At 45.8% G+C, this 18704-nt stretch overlaps 1 protein-coding gene across 1 annotated transcript in view; it reads left to right on the top strand.

Moving 5' to 3' along the window:
- The first annotated feature begins 2142 nt into the window (after window positions 1-2142).
- DPP9 (dipeptidyl peptidase 9) overlaps window positions 2143-18704 on the top strand; it is a 44216-nt gene continuing 27654 nt past the window's right edge. The window contains exons 1-11 of the mRNA XM_032968924.2: window positions 2143-2377; window positions 7531-7640; window positions 9526-9950; window positions 10382-10494; window positions 11416-11592; window positions 12130-12298; window positions 13266-13376; window positions 13793-13921; window positions 14953-15014; window positions 16478-16578; window positions 18459-18630. Coding sequence (XP_032824815.2) covers window positions 7579-7640; window positions 9526-9950; window positions 10382-10494; window positions 11416-11592; window positions 12130-12298; window positions 13266-13376; window positions 13793-13921; window positions 14953-15014; window positions 16478-16578; window positions 18459-18630 — 1521 coding nt within the window. The 5' untranslated portion in view covers window positions 2143-2377; window positions 7531-7578. The remainder of the gene's footprint in view (window positions 2378-7530; window positions 7641-9525; window positions 9951-10381; window positions 10495-11415; window positions 11593-12129; window positions 12299-13265; window positions 13377-13792; window positions 13922-14952; window positions 15015-16477; window positions 16579-18458; window positions 18631-18704) is intronic.

Below are 18704 nucleotides of genomic sequence, written 5' to 3'. Positions count from 1 at the left end.
ACGTTGAGATTTAAAAGGGGCACGGGTGACCACTAGGGTCTGAGTCGCTTACTCTTTGGTTCTATTGGGTAAAGTCACGTAGGTAAAAAATAAAATAACAAAAATCACGATGTTTCGGCCACAACACAAGCGGCCTTCATCAGGTGAAGGGACGAGACTGTCTGGAGGACAGCGCTGGAGTAAAAAAAAGCCACGCTCAGATCACGACCTTTAAGCTGTGTGAGAAGAAACAAAGCGCCTTGACAAAGGAATTAGCATATAATTTAGCATTGAAATGGCTCATTGAAATAGCTAAGTTAAAGTATACACATCCGCAGAGGCACCCCTTGACAAAGGAATTAGCATAGAATTTAGCATTGAAATAGCTGAGTGATTAGCTTGTAACTGGTCACAGAAATAGCTATGTTAAAGTCAGAGCATATACATTCACCGAGGCACCTAGTACAAATCAAACAGGAGAATTTAGCGAAACACAACCACGCTCAGACCGCGGACCTTTAAACTGTGTGCGAGCAAACAAGGTGTCCTGAAATAGAAATTAGCATAAAAAAATAGCATTTGATTGGCCGTTTGGCGCGGGGGGGGGGGAGTTTACCTATTGATGGTGTGAAAAGGGAATTTATAAGAGCTGCGAAAGTTTGGGGTACCACTACTTGAAAAAAATATACTGTACCATTGAAATTAGTTTAATGTTTAGTTCGATTTAGAACATCTTTCCAATGGTTGCTTAATTTGAAACCATCTTCTCGGTTGAATTTGTGTCTGTGTTTGTAGATCTGAATTGCCTCGTGAACAAATCTCTGATAAAAACCCGTGGGTTTGCAAAGAACCTTGGTATCACAAATTCAGATTTGAAACACGGCAAAACGAATTCTTCGGCCGTGGCTGATCACTGTTACAACGCTGTGGGTGATCACGATATGATTTTCTCCGATACCAAGGTTCTTTGCAAACCCACGGGTTTTTATCAGAAATTTGTTCACGAGGCAATTCAGATCTACAAACACAGACACAATTTCAACCGAGAAGATGGTTTCAAATTAAGCAACCATTGGAAAGATGTTCTAAATCGAAACTAAACATTAAACTAATTTCAATGGTACAGTATATTTTTCAAGTAGTGGTACCCCAAACTTTCGCAGCTCTTATAAATTCCCTTTTCACACCATCAATAGGTAAACTCCCCCCCCCCCCCCCCCGCGCCAAACGGCCAATCAAATGCTAATTTTTAATGCTAATTTCTATGTCAGGACACCTTGTTTGCTCGCACACAGTTTAAAGGTCCGCGGTCTGAGCGTGGTTGTGTTTCGCTAAATTCTCCTGTTTGATTTGTACCAGGTGCCTCGGTGAATGTATATGCTCTGACTTTAACATAGCTATTTCTGTGACCAGTTACAAGCTAATCACTCAGCTATTTCAATGCTAAATTCTATGCTAATTCCTTTGTCAAGGGGTGCCTCTGCGGATGTGTATACTTTAACTTAGCTATTTCAATGAGCCATTTCAATGCTAAATTATATGCTAATTCCTTTGTCAAGGCGCTTTGTTTCTTCTCACACAGCTTAAAGGTCGTGATCTGAGCGTGGCTTTTTTCACTCCAGCGCTGTCCTCCAGACAGTCTCGTCCCTTCACCTGATGAAGGCCGCTTGTGTTGTGGCCGAAACGTCGTGATTTTTGTTATTTTATTTTTTACCTACGTGACTTTACCCAATAGAACCAAAGAGTATGGATCCTAGCAGTCACGAAAGCTTTAAATCTAGAATCTGAGTCGCTTCTGCGCAAGTTCTAGATGGATCGTTAAGTGGGCCTTTGACTACAACAGCCGGGTCAAGGTTGAGGTCTTCATCCAGCAGGGGATCGAGAACATCGCCGATTTGCCAACATCGATTAAATCCATTCGCAAGTAATCGACCCGGTTGGAATCTATCGACGGCGACCTGTCGAGGCGCGCGCCGTGACGTCATCACGCACGACGTAAAAACAACAACAAACGGACCACCGCAGACGTCACCGCGGCACGGCGACGGCGTCGCCGGCGTTGCGCGATGACGTCAAACCCCCCCCCTCCTCCCCGATTAAATGCCGCCTCCGCGCGCGGTGACGTCACGGCGTTAAAGCGCTCAGGGCCAATAGGGGGGCGCGATGGGACGGGGGTTAAAGGTCGCAGCGTTTGGCGTGTGGGAGAGACTCTGAGTCATTGCTGGCTATAGGCGCGTGATTGAACAAGAACAGCAAAACAGGCAAACAACCAGGCGCCCGCGGTCAATTAAATAGCGTCGCGTCGTTAACGAGCAACGCGACGGTAGCGGGCGGGGCGCGCGGACGCGGCGCCACGGAGCTGTGAACCCAGCGCGGCGCGGGCTGAGAGAGCGGACGGGTGAGCGTGTGGTGCTGGGAGGAGGGGGTGCCGCCTAGGCAAAGCCGGGGGCCTACCACCCCCTTCACGGCGTTGCGAGTGAAAAGTTTGTAAGGGATTCGAGTCTGAATCGTATATTTATCACAACCGTCGTCGTTCTCGATCTCTCTATCCAATCGTGCGCTTCTTTTGCGAGCGCCGTTGACGTCGAGGTTCGAGACAGGCGGCTTCGTCTGCGAGGTGGTGAGGAAGGAGGAGGAGGAGTGAGGGGGGGTGGTGGTTTGTGTTGTTACCGGGTTCCTGAGGGGTTCATAATGGCGAGTCGGGGCTTGGTGTCACGGACCCGCGGTTGTGGAGCATCGTCGACCTGCGAAGAGTAACGCCACTCGAAATTGACTTTCACCCTTGCTTTAGTGACTTTGTTTCGGGTTGGCTGCCGCGGCGGCCGTGCGGTATTATTGACTTTAAGTTACTGTGACGCGCCGGGGTTGTTTTCCAAGTACGTTTCGTGTTTACTGTGCTTTGTGTGTCATACGCCTCCGATTTGGGGCCATCCATTTAGTAGGTACGCAAAAATCTGTCAACTTGACCCCCTCCCCTCCTCTCTCCCTGTACGCACGCGTACTTTTTACACCCCCCACCACCTGCGTACGTACGCTTGACCGCCCCTCCGATGCCACGCAGAAACGATCAAGGATTGATAATATTGTGTTTAAGCAAACGGTCCACCGCCGGACTATCTAATTTGAAGGCCAATGTAGACAAACTATTATCGAGGCTTCACCCCCCCCCCACCGTTTCCGATGTGTACGTACATTGTCAGTAGACCCCCCCCCCCCAATCACAAGCGTACGCTTTTGGGTTAACCTCCCCTTCCCCCCTCCATGCGTACGTACTAAATGAATGACCCCTTTCCGATAGTAGGTAGCCTAGATCTGTAGCTACAAGAAATTAACTGATATTTTATGGGGGGGGGGGGGGGGGGGTTACAACCCTCCTATGAATTTAACTCGCCACAAAAAAAATTAAGTGGATTCTCTACTTCGGAGCGTGGGGAATACACTTCAATTTCCACAAAGTAGAGAATATATCGACCACAAATAGATGATGGGTTTAAACGACTTGGTCAAGCTCTATGCAACGCCATTCAAGGATCCTGCGCAAGTACATACATCATTAAGATGCGCTGTTTCGGAAATTCCCCTGACTTTAGACTCCACTAATTGCAGATTGTCTTTCCACAATATCACCATTGTTTACTTTCGACAGTAGTGTCACTGATTATGATGAGCAGTAAATAATGATGGTACATTTAATTGTGATGGTGCTATGATTGTAAGTCTAAAAGTACTATGTAATTTTATTATAGTAATACAGGACCGTAGACATTTTTACTGGAATGAAGTTTGCGTAGTCGAAGGACGTGGATTGGTCAAAAAGTCGCAATTTCAATTGCTGGTGTGATTCGGCTTGGCCTATCATTGCGTCATGGTTCAATATATGATACCATCGTGTGGCTCGTAGAATGCGGAATTTCCAAGTGATTTACGGCTGCCAGCAGAGGCCAGGACTGTGTTGAGAAATACATGTTTGCTTGACACCCTCATTTGATAAAACAAAAACAGCTCTAAAGAGGAAATTATAAGGTCTGTCTCTGTGACACCTGAGCAAGGAGCATGGTCTTAGTGGGTACATGACACACACGTACGTCATCCATTACAGCAATAAGAACCTAACCTTAACCACTATACAATTACATCCTTCCCATAATCTGAATAATAACTAAACTGGCCAACCAGATTATAAACTTAGTACTAACCCTAACCACAATACATTTAAATCCTGAACAAATTTATTTTTTAAAACCACATTGGCCTACTACATTGTAACCCAAATACTAACCACATAACCATACTAACTAGATATGAATACTTGTTCTAATTTTAACATCACAAGATAATTAGACATTAATATTACCTCTTACTACGATAATCAGTTATCCTCTGACATTAACCATAACCACACTAGTTAAACCTGAGTTCTAACCCAAACATAATTAGCCACCTTTGACGTGTGAAGACAGCTGAGACCATCAGAGTCCATTGCACTTGAGAATATGGTTTAATCAAGTCTTACTGCCCTTTTGAGAACCCAGGATTTTACAGGGGCTGTGACATGGGCATTATTAGCCAAATGAGTCATCGAGTAACTTCATCTACGTGTGTCGTATACGCTAAATCATTCAGAGCTTGATCGGAGGATGGCACAAGTGCTGTTTTGAAACGGGTACCCCCCCGATGTTGTGACCCATATTACATTTAAAGTCATAACCACTTGACTTTCCGGTGTGCCATCATAGCACCCTTTGGAGAAGTCACAGCCATGCTGGAGTCCCCTTCTCTTGCAAAGAGGAATGGAGAGGTGCATTTTTGGAATTGCACCAATGGACAGAAAGATAAACCGATAGATAAGAGGGCACAAGTTAGAAATATATTGACTTCATAAAAGTGGGCTTTGAGAGGCGACATTACATTTGCTCGAAGGGATTATGACCAAGGGAGGAGACTTGATAGAATACCAGCCAAATAGATGGGATGCACCCGAGAGGATTACCAGAACTCCATTATCAGAGTACATAAAATATATGAAAATAAAACGTCAGTGATTACCACACACAATATTCACTGTATTTGTCATGAGCGGTAAGAGTGTTGTTAGATGGATAGTTATTACTTGCACTAATAGGTGGCTAAGCAGCTGGGCACAAGAACCTGCTTTAGTTGAGCACTGCTTGGGGCTTTAACCCTGAACATCAGCGAATGTCAGCAGTACTGTCTCACTGGTTTAACAGGAACAATAACATTCGTCACTTGAGCCATCCAGCCAGTTAACACCTTGCTTGTACAATTCGAACAGAATGTTGCTTTTTGTAATGCTTTCTTCGTGGTACCTCTTTGGCAGTGGTGCACAAGCTTAAATAACAAACACTCAACATGTGTGTCGACAATACCACTTCAAAGGGAAAAAAAATTACTTCCTTACCTATGAAGGGCCATTGGCTCATGGCTCTTAATAGGTACCATGATAATAGGTAAAGGTGCAGCCCTGCAATTGCTTTTTAACATCACTGATGATGGGTCTCCAATACAGGAAATTCTAGAGTGATATTTGGCCTACTCTTCCAAGCTGGCCAGACATCTTGGAAGAGGTGGTAATACCCGCACACTTTACCCCGCGACACACAACCTGCCAAATGAATGTATACTGCTGGGTGGAGAGAAGCGGCGTGGGAAGTCAAGAGACATACTCGTTGTTTTAACTTCCAAATTGAACTGGTGGCCTCAATCGCACGGCCATTGTGCTGCACCATGACACCATAGCCTACACCATTTTAAATAAAAAAAATATATCATGACCAAGGTTGCTCAACATGACCTGAGCACTTTGCGTATTTCATCGCAATTGAAATCCCCTTAATGCAATTGCCATGGCTTTTCACATGGCAAGGGTTACATTCCATTTCACAGTTATCAGCAGCAGAGCGATATGTTAACCAAGGAACTACATGTAGAACGACTTCCCACGATTTTATCAGTTGTATCCAAGTCGTGATATTAGTCCTGAAGTAATTCACATCCTTTGGAAAGTAGTTATCCTAGAATACAATGCAAGGTAGATATAAGCACACATTCACAAGCACACTTATATAAGCAACACATGCTGAAATTACATTGGTGGTGGGGGGGGTGATGCAAATAGTTATTTTTAAAGCACACTTCAGGTATAAGCACAGCTGCCTTTGCTCCCAAGAGGTGTTTTCGTATCCAGCTTCTATTCTTGCTCCATTGTACTTTATTACGAATACATAGCATCTACTGCTTGGTTTATAAATTAGATTAATTTATTAGATTTTATCAATTTCACATTTGCTTTATGGTGTCCGTAGCATTGTTTACTTTTTGAGGACGGGCAGCACAGATTAGGATGCAAAACCTAGCGGCACAGCTTAGGACTATTTTGAAGTGAAACCAAACGAATGCATGGTATTCTGAATAAAAGCAATTTGATGGATGATACTCTGTAAATATTAAATACAGGATGGTCATATTACTTATAAAGCCTTAAGTTATTTAGTGTCTTTTTCTAGTCCCCCTAGAAAAGCTGGGAAAGTGACTCCCACAAAGTGAATGCTTGAGTCGCTCACATAGGCCTCGATTACCCAACACTGGGCAGATCGCAATTTTATGTTTAAAGTAATATTTGCCCGATGGATGTTGTTGTGAGATGCGAATGGAATTTGTTGTCTTGTGAAATGACAACGATACAATTATGGGATTTTTTTTTTAAAGAGTGAGTGGGTCAATTAATGAGGTTTTATGGGAAGTACATTTTAATAAAACAGTTGGATGTTTTTTTCTTACTTTTCAAAGCAATATTGATCTGTGGTAATGTAGCCGTTGAAATTTGATTGTGTATATAAACACGGAATTACGTTTTTAAGTGACACTGTTATGGATTTGCTAATTTGCATGCATTTGTTAAACCACTGCTACAATTTGACCAGCTTCACCATTATTTGAGCATGCTGATCAGTGGGGATTGAAGAAGCCAATGACCATTTCAGATTCCACTCACCACCGATGGCAAAGGATAAACTCATTTTGTTTGGTCCATAGCTCATTGCGTGAACCACTGCACCACTTCTCCACTTATTGGTTTCAAATCCTCATGCTGGGCTCCAGAGAATAACATGGAAACGGCTCCCAGCATGCACCATGCGTCACCGGGATGTAGCCAGTGTCATGGGGCGCCACCTTATATGGGAAGAAGACTCCAGCTGTGACACCACGAGAAACGCGCTAAAGCGGTGTGCCCAAAAGTTATAAGTGTGGCTCAGTTTTCCCCAGTGGCTTGACCATCAAATGATGCACATTGTTGCACTATTCTTATTGTTCGCCCATATATGCCTCCCCTACCCCCGACTTTCACCAGCCCACACGTCCCCAGCCTGGCGAAGTATGGTCAAACAACCCCCATGACTTGCGCAGCGTTAGGGAAGCCCTCATCCAGCATTTGATTGACCGGGGGGGGGGGGAGGGATAGGGATGCACATTACGTGGTAGGTTGTTGTCTTCATTGTCGTTTAACTCTGCGCGTGTTTCCGCCGTCGTCAGCGTGCAGGTGTTTGACCTCACGCCGAGTCCCGAGCAGCCGAGCTGTTGATGCAGACAGCAAAAAAAGTGAGGAGGCTTTCTGAAGACGACTGTGTAGGTAGCAACACAAGGTACATGGTGCCCATAGGTGTTGAGAGCGGAATGCTCTTTACACGTTTTGTCGGTACGGTTCTTAAGGTACATTTTTTTCCCACGAGCAGCATTGGATTTGCATGCATATGTACAAAAGTGGCCGGAAGGTCGGAGCACTAGAACCTGCAGCACTGAGATCCTCCTGAGTTTGAATCTAGGTTTTAGCCGTCGGTAATTACGCTGGGTTCTCGAGCGTAGCAAGTAGGTGGGTTTCAGCCTCGTCGCCGATGAATGTACAAATCAATCGTCGTTCAATTTGGTTTTTCACTTGACTTTGCGTTTTCCAGCTCCGACAATGGCATTGATGGTCCGATTGACAAGTAACAAACGCTACTTGTAGGGCGAATGAAGGGTGTGGCCCGAGTGTGGATAAGAGCCCTATTGAAGTGACTCGTAATCAATTATTTATAAACAGGTGAGAGCCCAATGAGCGAGAATCTCCAGGGAGACGTGAATTATACAAAAATGGCTTGTAATGGTGTGAACGCGAAGAACAGTAACATGGCAGTGACTTGTGTTTTTAGTCACTCGCTGCGTGAATTTTGCGCGCGTTTTAAGTCGGGACTCATTCATGAACGAATACAAAATGAACCGATTTATGTAAATTGAAAGACTTTGTATTTACCACTTCCGTGGATTGTAGAAAATGGTACATAGAGTTGCTCATTTTTATGCATGTTTAAATTATGAATGTTAAATCATCTTCCTTGCTTGGCATGCAATGCATATTTAAAAATGATTGACAAACCTTGCGTGAAAAAGACACATTTTCAAGATAATCGCAATGTTTTGTGTGGGGCAGAGGGCAGTGCAGCGATATACGTTGCTGTGCTGTGCTATGCTATCAGCTCTAAGCTCCCCGCCTTCACCAAACCCGCACTGACTCGCATGGCAGAGTATGGCTAAATCAACCCCCACATCCCTTCGCCCATCCAAGCAGTATGCAGGCTCGCTCAGATCTGATGAGATCGGGTGCATTCCAGGTGATTTGGTCATAGGCGGGTTGTGGGGAAACAAGTAACAGGACCAAGTGGTCTATTTTTGCCGCTGTAAAGTAATATTACACAATTTTTACAGTTGCATCAGTGAGGTCTTGCCTTGGCCAGACACACAACTCCTTGAAGCCTGTGTTTCACAGGGGCAGTTTTGTGGCAGTTGCCACATGCCTTTTTATTGTCAACATTTTTTACTGCAGTTGCTACATCTGGACAAGCCTGACTCTCTTCCTCATATCGATCAACTGGGATGATAATGTCCAATTGGATTGCTGACAAATATCACATGACTGCCCGGGGTTGTGTGCTCCATGGACCAATCATTGTTCATCAAATACATGCATCAACCATATATATCACTGGCTTAACAGAATTATATTATTTTAGACCATTGACGTGCTCAGTTGTGATAGTTGCTGTAAGCCTGTTGTCATTGTCCCTCATGATTGCCTTGGTGCAGTATTTCCCAAACTCCAGTCCTCCTGGCCCAATACGCTACACACCTTTTAGATTTTTCAGATTCTCACTTTTTGAATACAAGTTAAATTGTTACACGTCTGATGATTGGTAAATGCATTCTACAGAGCGTGCCAATTAAATTCAGCATGGAAGCTTCGTGTGTGTTGGGCATGTTTAGCAATTATTGGACAAGTGCAGAACGTGACGAATGAACACGCATTAGATCGGATATCAATTGGTCGCCATGGAGAGCGGTAGCTTCGTGTGGTCGTGAGGAATGTAGTATTGGAATTCCTGCCCTGGCCATTATCGCCTTAACGCTGGAACTTGTTGCGTTACTGTGCAAAGCTGTGATTTAATGTTTGTCTGGCTCTCCGCCCCATCCATTTGTTCATTCCTCTGCTACCAGCGACATGGCCCAGGCGGCGGTATGTGAGTTGCTTGCGGAGAGCACCGAGGTTCCCGAGGCTGCGGATGTGTTCGCTGGAGGACCTGGCGCCACCGGTGCTGGCGGTGGCGGCGGCGGTCCGAGCATCAGCGGGGGCAGCGTTGCCGGAGATGGGGGGCGGCTGGGTGGTGGTGGCGGCGGTGGCGGACGTGGCTGTGGCGGTGGCGGACGTGGCTGTGGCGGTGGTGCCGAGGGATCAGGGGTGGCCGCGGATGCGGCCGCTCGCTTCGCCGTGACGTCGCACACGTGGGAAGGCCTGCGCGACGTTATTCGCTCCAGCCGCAAGCACCAGGGGCTACTCGCCAGCAAGGCCCCCCACGAGTTCATCTTCGTGGCCAAGAACGGAGCCCCCACAGAGCCCCACTCGCACCGCGTTTACTACCTGGGTGAGAGCCGTGTGGCCACCTGCTTTCCCGCTCTTTTTCAGATGAACATGTTGAAGGGCGGGAAGAGTAGACGTGATCGAAAGTTGCCCGTATATGACAAATTAGGTAGAGAGGTGCTGCTCTCTACTCTTTGGACCAGTTCATTGAAAGGATCTGAAGAGGTAGCTCTGGGATGGCCACTTCTGGGGGCCATTCCGTAACACGATTGCGATGCACAACGAGCCACCCAAATGGACACTTTGTCTTTGGGCATGACTCTATTAGCGCAATTGGCATAAATCTGGGGGTAGATTCTATAAAATAAAAACAGCTATGCTGTAGATGGCCAAGTTGCTTATTTCAAAGTAATGATCTCGGGTTCCATCCTCCCCATGATTAAACGGGGCTCGCAATGGTTGCGAGTATCATTTCGTAACGTCTGTGTGTTCCAGGTATGCCTTTTGGCAGCAGAGAAAGCTCCTTGCTGTATTCTGAGATTCCCAAGTCCATCGACCCAGACGGCTTCATGATTCTCACGTGGCGGCAGATGCTCAACCACTTCACGGTGAGTCCATTCATGCTGGGGGGCACACGTCTAACGACGGCAGCTCATAGTACGCCAGTTTACCCGTTACATGGGTTGGCTGAATCCTATACTGTATGGTCATCTCGAAGAACTGAGCTGACACCATTGAGGCTTTGAGCCATCTAAGCATTCTTATCTCCCAGTGAGTCGTCGGGTGCCTCAGAGGTTAGAGCTCTGGGCTGACACTGTAGAGAACCTGGGTTTAAATCCAGGCAGTTGACTGATTAAACAGAGTTCCCAAGCGTCGCGAAGTTTATGCCCTCGGCACAATCGCCAATAACGGCACGCAATAACATTGCGTTTTAAGTATTGTTGGTCATTATAATTCTGCAGCGTCAAGTTCTGAACGTTAAAATGTTGGCTTGACCGCAATGTGACGAACACTTCTTTCATAACTTAAAACTTTTGTGACTGCAGGAATTCATATTCTTGTAATATAATACTTCTTTCATAAGTCCCATATCAAATGCTTGGTGTGAAAGAGACCGATATAAATTAACCTTAAGGATTCCTAGGTTTCTTTCTTAATCTCAGAGTCTCAGAGCCAGACGCAATGTGTGGTGGACCATGTTATTTGGAAAGGGCCGCCGGCTTTACAATCGCCCTGCTATGTTGAGCTACGCCAAATGGTCACTGCATCGTGCACTTTCAGATGCGCTTTCGGGGGCAGTCTTGAACGCTCTTCCGAAATTCGGAAGCCACTGGAGCTATGGACTTTTAAATCGCCTAGATTTAAAACTAATTTCTTTAGAACTGCATTTTGTGTTTAGTTGGTCGTCCTTGCCCTGCACTTCCGATTACCGCGGTAGGCTACAAAAGAAGTTCTACATAGATGCGTGCGCGCACACGCTGTCGAGTCTGTTATCCACGTCCTGACCCCCCCGGCCCGTCGCGGTGCAGGCCACGCCGCTGTTTGGCGCATACTCACGCGAGGAGGAGCTCCTGCGTGAGCGCAAGCGGCTCGGCACATTCGGCATCACCTCCTACGACCACCACAAGACCAGTGGCACCTTCCTGTTCCAGGCCAGCGGCAGCCTCTTCTACTGCCAGGATGGTGGCACCAACAGCACTTTCCTGGTGAGTCCCCTGCCTCCCGTCTTCTTTTGGTCGGTGTCCCGTCTTCGTCGTCTTCGCTGTTCGTCTCGGTTGGGCTCTCCCGCTCTCACCTGTTTCCAGTCATCAGTACTCGCTGTCTTCTGTCAGACCTATACGGTCTCATGTACACTTTTGTACTGTCTGTCTCATTTGTTTTGTATGTTTCATCTGTACCGTCCGTCTAATTTTTGCCAAATCATTTGGACCATAACGAAAAACGTGCATACATTTTTCACATTCAGAATAATATTTGTGCATTATAATGTGCGTACAAATCAATCCGTGGTCGCATGCCTACTGTTTAATTCCTCGTTATTAACAGCTTTCACATGACAGCTTTGTGTGTCGGTCATGACCATGCTTCACCGCGTGCTGCTCAGAGTGGGTTGGTTAAAGGGGGTGGCGGGGGGGGGTTAGACCTTAGACCGATTTAAATCTTCCCCGCCTCTTAGCCGGGGCCACCAATCGAGCTCGCCATTAAAATATTTAAACTTTCCCACCACCACCCACCGCCGCCAGACCTCGCCCCTGAAGCCCACGGAGGTTCGCACAGAGTGCGCGGGCAGCCGCATGGACCCCAAGATCTGCCCGCCGGAGCCAGACCTCGTCACGTTTGTTCACAGCGGCGACCTGTGGGTGACCAACATACGCACGGGCCAGGAGCTGCGCCTGACGCACACGCGCAAGGGTGAGCCGGTGCCACCGTTATCCTGGGTTTTGAATGCAGGCTGAAGTCCCCTGTGATTAAAAACTCGTAAATCTTCTTTGAAAAAAAAAAATACCTTGAAGCCGAAGATTAGTTGCTGGATACAGCGGTCACATTTGCAAATGTGTGTTGAAACTTTGATCATTATCTGTATAGTATCGATAGTTCAATGTTAATGTTCTATTTGATTTAGGGACTACTGCTCTGTGGTGTTATTGTGGTATGGTCTGGGATTATTTAGTTGTTTTTCCTGCTATTCCCAAGCTTGATAAATCAGACTTATATAATGAATTTTATTAATATTTAAATATTTAGCGACTTGCCTTTTTCTCTATTTTGCACTCCTATCGTATTTGTTCTACCGTTTGCTGTTGTAACTTGCTGACCCGCCCGTACTGGACATCTGTGAAAAAGAGCTTCATAGCTCATCAGGTTCCTCCAGATTCTGATTAAACTGGATTCTTGAGTGTAGCTAGCCGATGCTCTCGGCAAACACGAATGAATAATGGTTCACGAGGGTACACAGATGTTTTATTGCCTTAGTGTCCACAGATGATCGTTATTAACTAAACTATTAAACTAAACTTTTTATTTTTACCAAGTAAGGCCCACTGGGCTATAAAGCTCTTTTTCAGAAGCAACCCGGCAACAAATGATGGCTCAACGAAATGGCTTATCACGTGGACATTTATATCAGCCAAATTCTCAACTCCTGTTTCTAAATGTTACGGGAAAAACCAGAGGACATGGAGAAAAATCTACGTGACCATGTGGAGAACGTGCAAACTTCAAATATACTAGGCGTCAGGGTCGGAATCGAACCCACAGCCTCCTGTATACCATGTGACAGTAGTTACCATCTCGGTACCATAATGGCAGTGATGCACAGATTGCAATGCTGGCGTGTGTGTGTGCGTGCCTGTATGTTTGTGTGTGTGTGATGGTGAAGGAGTGGGCGGCGTGCTGGAGGATTGCCGTTCTGCCGGCGTGGCCACGTTTGTCATCCAGGAGGAGTTTGATCGCTACACGGGATACTGGTGCAGTCCCACCAACCGCCAGAGTGAGTGCCTCTTCACTATTGCTGCCCCTTCTGCTGGGCGGACGCCCTCCTTCGACTTTAAGGACCGCGTGGTGTCATTGTGTGTGCGTGCGTACGTGCCCTGTATGCTTGTGTGTTTAGTGCGCTGTATGTTTGCGTGGTGTTTTATGAAGTGTCTTTAGATATGGTTTGTTTATCTTCATGTGTACAGTGTGTGTCTGCATTTGTGGAGCAGTGGGGAGTGATAGTGCAACGAGGGCCAGGTTTGGTGTTGCCCACCCACCCCCCCCCCCTCATGCTCCGTGCCGGCCTTCAGATGCTCGCTAAAAGTTCTTGCCCGTACAGTCTGCTAAGGCTGTATGGGGGATCTTTCTCTTTGGTTTTATGTGTCAGTATTTAGATGTGTGTAGTTAAACCCTGCGTGCGTTTTCGTCCAGACGAAGATGGGAGCCGCAGGCTGCAGGTTCTGTACGAGGAGGTGGACGAGGCTGAGGTGGAGGTGATCCACGTGCCCTCGCCCGCGCTGGAGGAGCGGAAATCCGACGCCTACAGATACCCACGCGCAGGTGACGCGTGCCACACTGCAGCCTCTGCCATTGCTGGGTTAACGAACTCGCTAAGACTGAACACGAGTTCTGGTTTAGCCGGGAGCCTTATGCATTACAGTGACGCGGTTCATGGGTGTTTGACGGTGATGGTCAAATGAAGAGATTACTTGCCGCCTAGTTTTTTGCGGTTGTGCTGCGCGACTCCCTGATGTGTTCTTGGGGTCATACCGCATGCCGTCCGGCACTATGTCCGACGTTTCGCGGTTGTTGCCGGGAGCTTCTCCGTTTCCTGAGTTCGGTTCTCGAGGAAGCTCCCCAGCAAGTGGATCGCACGCCAAACGGCACGTTGAAAAACCCAAAGATGCAATCGGAACACGAAAATGGATAGTTTGGCTCTGCCGCCAATTAATGAGAATGCGGCCCCCCCACGCTCCTTTTAAAAAAATATTACATGTTTACTTCTGACTGACTTGATAGTTGCATGCAAATTGGTTATATGCACAAATGATTGAACCGTGTAGGATTGGCCACATTGAACTGTGCACATTGCTTAGAGTGCCGAATGTTCACTGCGCATGAGGTGAATCACTCTTCCTGTATTTTGAAATGTTGCTGTTCAGGGTAATGACTTTATTCAAGGGTTGGGTCTCTTTATTTTTGATCTTGTGCGTTCAGTCTGTTTGTTATGTCTCGTATGTGTTCCATGTTCATTCTCCTTCATTCTTGTAGCTCAAAAGCAACACTTGCCTATAATTTGCACATTGTAAGCAATCAATACTTGCACGAGTCTTCTGATACAATTTATTTATCTCGAGCAGTAAACATTGATTTTAGTCAATGTTTTTTTTACGTGCCTGCTGTAAATTTGGTTCCTAAGACTGAAGAGATGAATTGCTGCATATAAACAATGACTGGAGGTTGTTATGGTAGTGAGCAGAAGGTATATTACAAACACGGTATTCCATAATAGAAGGGTTTCCTGTTAAGAAGTGTGTATTTTGTGCGTGGAAATTACAATCATGTTTTGTGCGTATGTGTTTACTTTGTAGGCACAAAGAATCCCCGTGTCACACTGAGAATATCAGAATTCAGTATAGGCAGTGACGGGCAGGTGAGTTTGCATGCTTTCACAATGTTGATCACTCTTCTTCTGGATAAAAATCCTGTGGTGACGTCACCGCCACTTAGTGGCGAATGGCGGCTGTTGTTGCTGTTGGATAAATATCACCATTCGCTGGAAAATGTGTGCCAGACTTGCATCCTGACTTTATAGCAATTAACTGAATACTGTACAAGACCTCCAGGATGTGTGTGGCATTGCGTTAATAAGCCAGACATGATCGAGCTTACCTGTGGGGCCAGGTAGGCAAATGATGACAGTACAGAAACTGGGTTTCCCACTTATCAGTGGAGTTCTTCGAGTTATATCTGGTTACTCCACTTTCCTGCCACATGCAAAGCACATCTAAAAAAATAACTGGAAAATACATCCCATTGTCTCTCGACTCGGAGAGAAGTGCCTTGCCATTCGGTGAGGTTTGTGCTGAGACGTAATATTACAGCTAAATGAGTCCTTATTTACAGCCCTATGTCAATCGTCATCTGATTGAAACCCCTGACATGCATCGTCACTCAAGGGGCCTGTTGACCATATTATGGCCACGTTGTTCATTGGTATACAGGTTGATGAAGTGGGGGCTGGAAGGTGCAGTACAGGACCAGTTCAAATATCACTTGGCACTGATGTTCACCTTGGCCAATAATTAAAATACAAGTCACCAGGGTTTGTAGTACAGTGCACTATTCACTGGGTCACCGTGTTGTGTTAAGGAAGTGTTTTGCTGAATATGGTGAATTTTGTGTGTGTGTGCACGCACCACTGCCCAAGTATGTTTAACTCTTTCCAACAAGAGGTTGAAACTGTTATACATTACTTCAATCCGTTTATAACTTGGGGGGGCACTATAACTCTGCCAAAGAAGTTCCATTATAATAACTCTTTAATAATGTTGTGTTGCTTTTATAGACTTGCCATATTGAATACCAGCCAAATGTGACTAAAGCATTGCCCGAAACTTGTAGACACAAACCATTGCACAAAAGACGATTCGGAAGTCTACAACTGCATTTTGCCCTGACCGCTACCTGTTGACTACCGTACAGCTGGTAGCGAGATGTTAACTACTTCACCTGGTTTGCAGGAGGTTGTGGGTCCGATCCCGCTGCATGTATATTTGGAGTTTTTCCCAGTGTTTGCGTGGATTTTTGTCCAGGTTCTCCATTTTTCCCTCTAGATTTAGAAACATGCTTTTATAGAGTATTTGGCTGCTATAAATATCCACGTGATAAGCCGCTTTGTTGAGCTATCATTTGTGGCCAGGTCGCATTTGAAAAAGAGCCACATAGCTGAGTGGGCCTTACCTAGTAAAATAAAAAAATAAACAATTTTGGTTAAATCGGAATAGAATACTTCCAAGGACAAACGCGTTATCGCAGAGTGTGCTGCATAATCCACACGCGTGAAAATATTTTTTCTTCCTCCCAACTTTGTTAAAATGTGCGACCTGCGTGCAGATCACGGACGTGGTGGGGCTGGAGCTGGTTCAGCCTTTCGACGAGCTCTTCCCCGACATGGAGTACATCACGCGCGCCGGGTGGACGCCCGACGGGAAATAGTGAGCGTCCTCGTCTCTTTGTTCGTGTGCCCCCTTTGATGAGGAACGGCGCCCTCGCCCGGCACGTGTATTAGAACGTGTGAGCTCAAACAAATGTGCGAGACCAGTGGAATTAGTTTGTTTATCGTGCAGCTTCTCTCGTATCCGGGATGATGCGATGAACACGAGGTTTATGTATCGTATGGGTTAGTAATGGACTCGGCAGCTTTGTTTAGCGGAAATATATTTAAATTTACAATCGAGGTCGTGGTTGCATGTATGTTGAACTTCTTTCGCACTGTACGTCGGTAACCGCACTGATCAGAGGTGTGGTTAAAGTGCCGTGAAAGTCGCTCCCTCGTACGTTTAAATGCAACGGTGATGTCACGTGAGCGCTACGAGTTAACAACTTACCGTGAGTTGAAAAGTGTTAAAAAAAATCTATATTTAATTTACAAGGCTTTTGTCAGCCCAGGATACGTTCAAGTTAATTTTTGGCAAACCCAGGGTGTGAGAACTCTCATTGGCAAGAGTGAACCTGGGTCGCCGATAGAGAACAAAAACATAAAAAATAAAGTACAGCATAGGATACACAAACAATAAGCTCTTCTTCGAGTTTGGAGCTGTTTGTGTTTTAGATTCCCTCTAACTAAACATTTGCCTCTTGTATAATTCTCCGAAACAATAGCTGTTTTTCTTTGAGATTATCATGCAATTTATTTATTTAACACCGAGCCCGAAGACTTTTTTGCATGCACCTTATGCATTCGATGTTCGGCCATTTAATTTGTACTGATAGTTTTCCGTGTCGGGATAACACTCAAAGCTATACAGGTAGTCCTCTACTTATGATGGAGATGCGTTATGACGACGCCTACCCAGGAGTCTTAAAGAATGGTGATAATTTAGCAAAACAGCAATTTACAGTGCCATACTGTATAAACTATATACTGTATGTATTTCTTAATTACAATACTGTATTGCACAGTAAAATGTAAAGTAAAAAAACAAGGTAAATTCTTAGCCTACCTATATGAACTCCAATTTAATAGAAAGTTTTTTTCACGAAACAATACTATCTGCTATAAAATCTTTTAACATGCGTACATCCCGGCAGCGTCCCAACGTACAGTATCGTACCTCGTATGCTGCTGCGTTTGCCTGCCGCGCGAAATTAAAAAAATATTTTACAATTTTGTCGTATTGCCATCGTAAGATCGAAATATCGTAAGTCGGACCATCGTAACGCGGACTATCTGTACTCACTAGTTGCTTTACTGCCATATCCCGGTCACCTCGCAACCCAGCAGGTTTTGCAGTTCTACCAATTTGCGTGATCCACGAACCCTTAACTCCAAAACTCTTAATCATAGCCATGGGCCTCCGTGCCCTTTTAAGTATTCTTGAACTTTATGCACTTGGGGGTAGGGCGGACGATAACTAACAACAGATTGAAAACCATAATAGCGAACGCACCTGAGAGATGGAGCCATAGAGTCGGGTTTTTTGCAAGTGTGAGCTGAATTGGTTACATTGCAGCACCATGAAAGATAGTAACTTCTTGGGGAAGCCTTCATCCAGTAGTGGATTGATGGTGGCTGATAATGATGATGACGCTTGTATATTTGGAGTTTGCATCTTCTACCCGTGAATGTGTAGCCTTTTCTCCGGTGGTCTTTCAATTTTCCCCCCCAAATTTAGACTAAACATGCATTTAGGCTATTTGGCTGTGATGAATTTCCACATGTTAAGCCACTTCGTTGAGCTATCATTTTTGGCTTGGTCACTACTTAAAAAGAGCTCTGTCTACCTGGTAAAATAAAAAAAATAGTTTAGTTTTAGTTTAGTTTGATCTGTGCAGCAAGTGCCGCCCTTCTCACCTCCTCCTTCTGCCCGTGCAGCGTGTGGGTGGTGCTGGTCGACCGACCCCAGCAGCGCCTGCAGTTGGTGCTAATCCCCCCAGCCATGTTCGTGGCACCGTCCTCGACGGAGGGGGATGAAGGGGCGAGCCCCGTGGCGGACGACGTGAACCCCTTCGTCATCTACCAGGAGGAGACGGACGTGTGGATCAATGTGAGCCGCCGAGCACTCGCGACGCACACAGATTCGGAACCACAACCGGTCCACCCTTGTCATCCTCAGAGCTG

The sequence above is a fragment of the Petromyzon marinus genome, chromosome 40 (genome assembly GCF_048934315.1).
Source record: "Petromyzon marinus isolate PM22_M1 ecotype Great Lakes invasive population chromosome 40, UKy_Petmar_22M1.pri1.0, whole genome shotgun sequence".
Taxonomy (NCBI): domain Eukaryota; kingdom Metazoa; phylum Chordata; class Hyperoartia; order Petromyzontiformes; family Petromyzontidae; genus Petromyzon; species Petromyzon marinus.
This window is presented reverse-complemented; position numbering and strand designations above follow the sequence as displayed.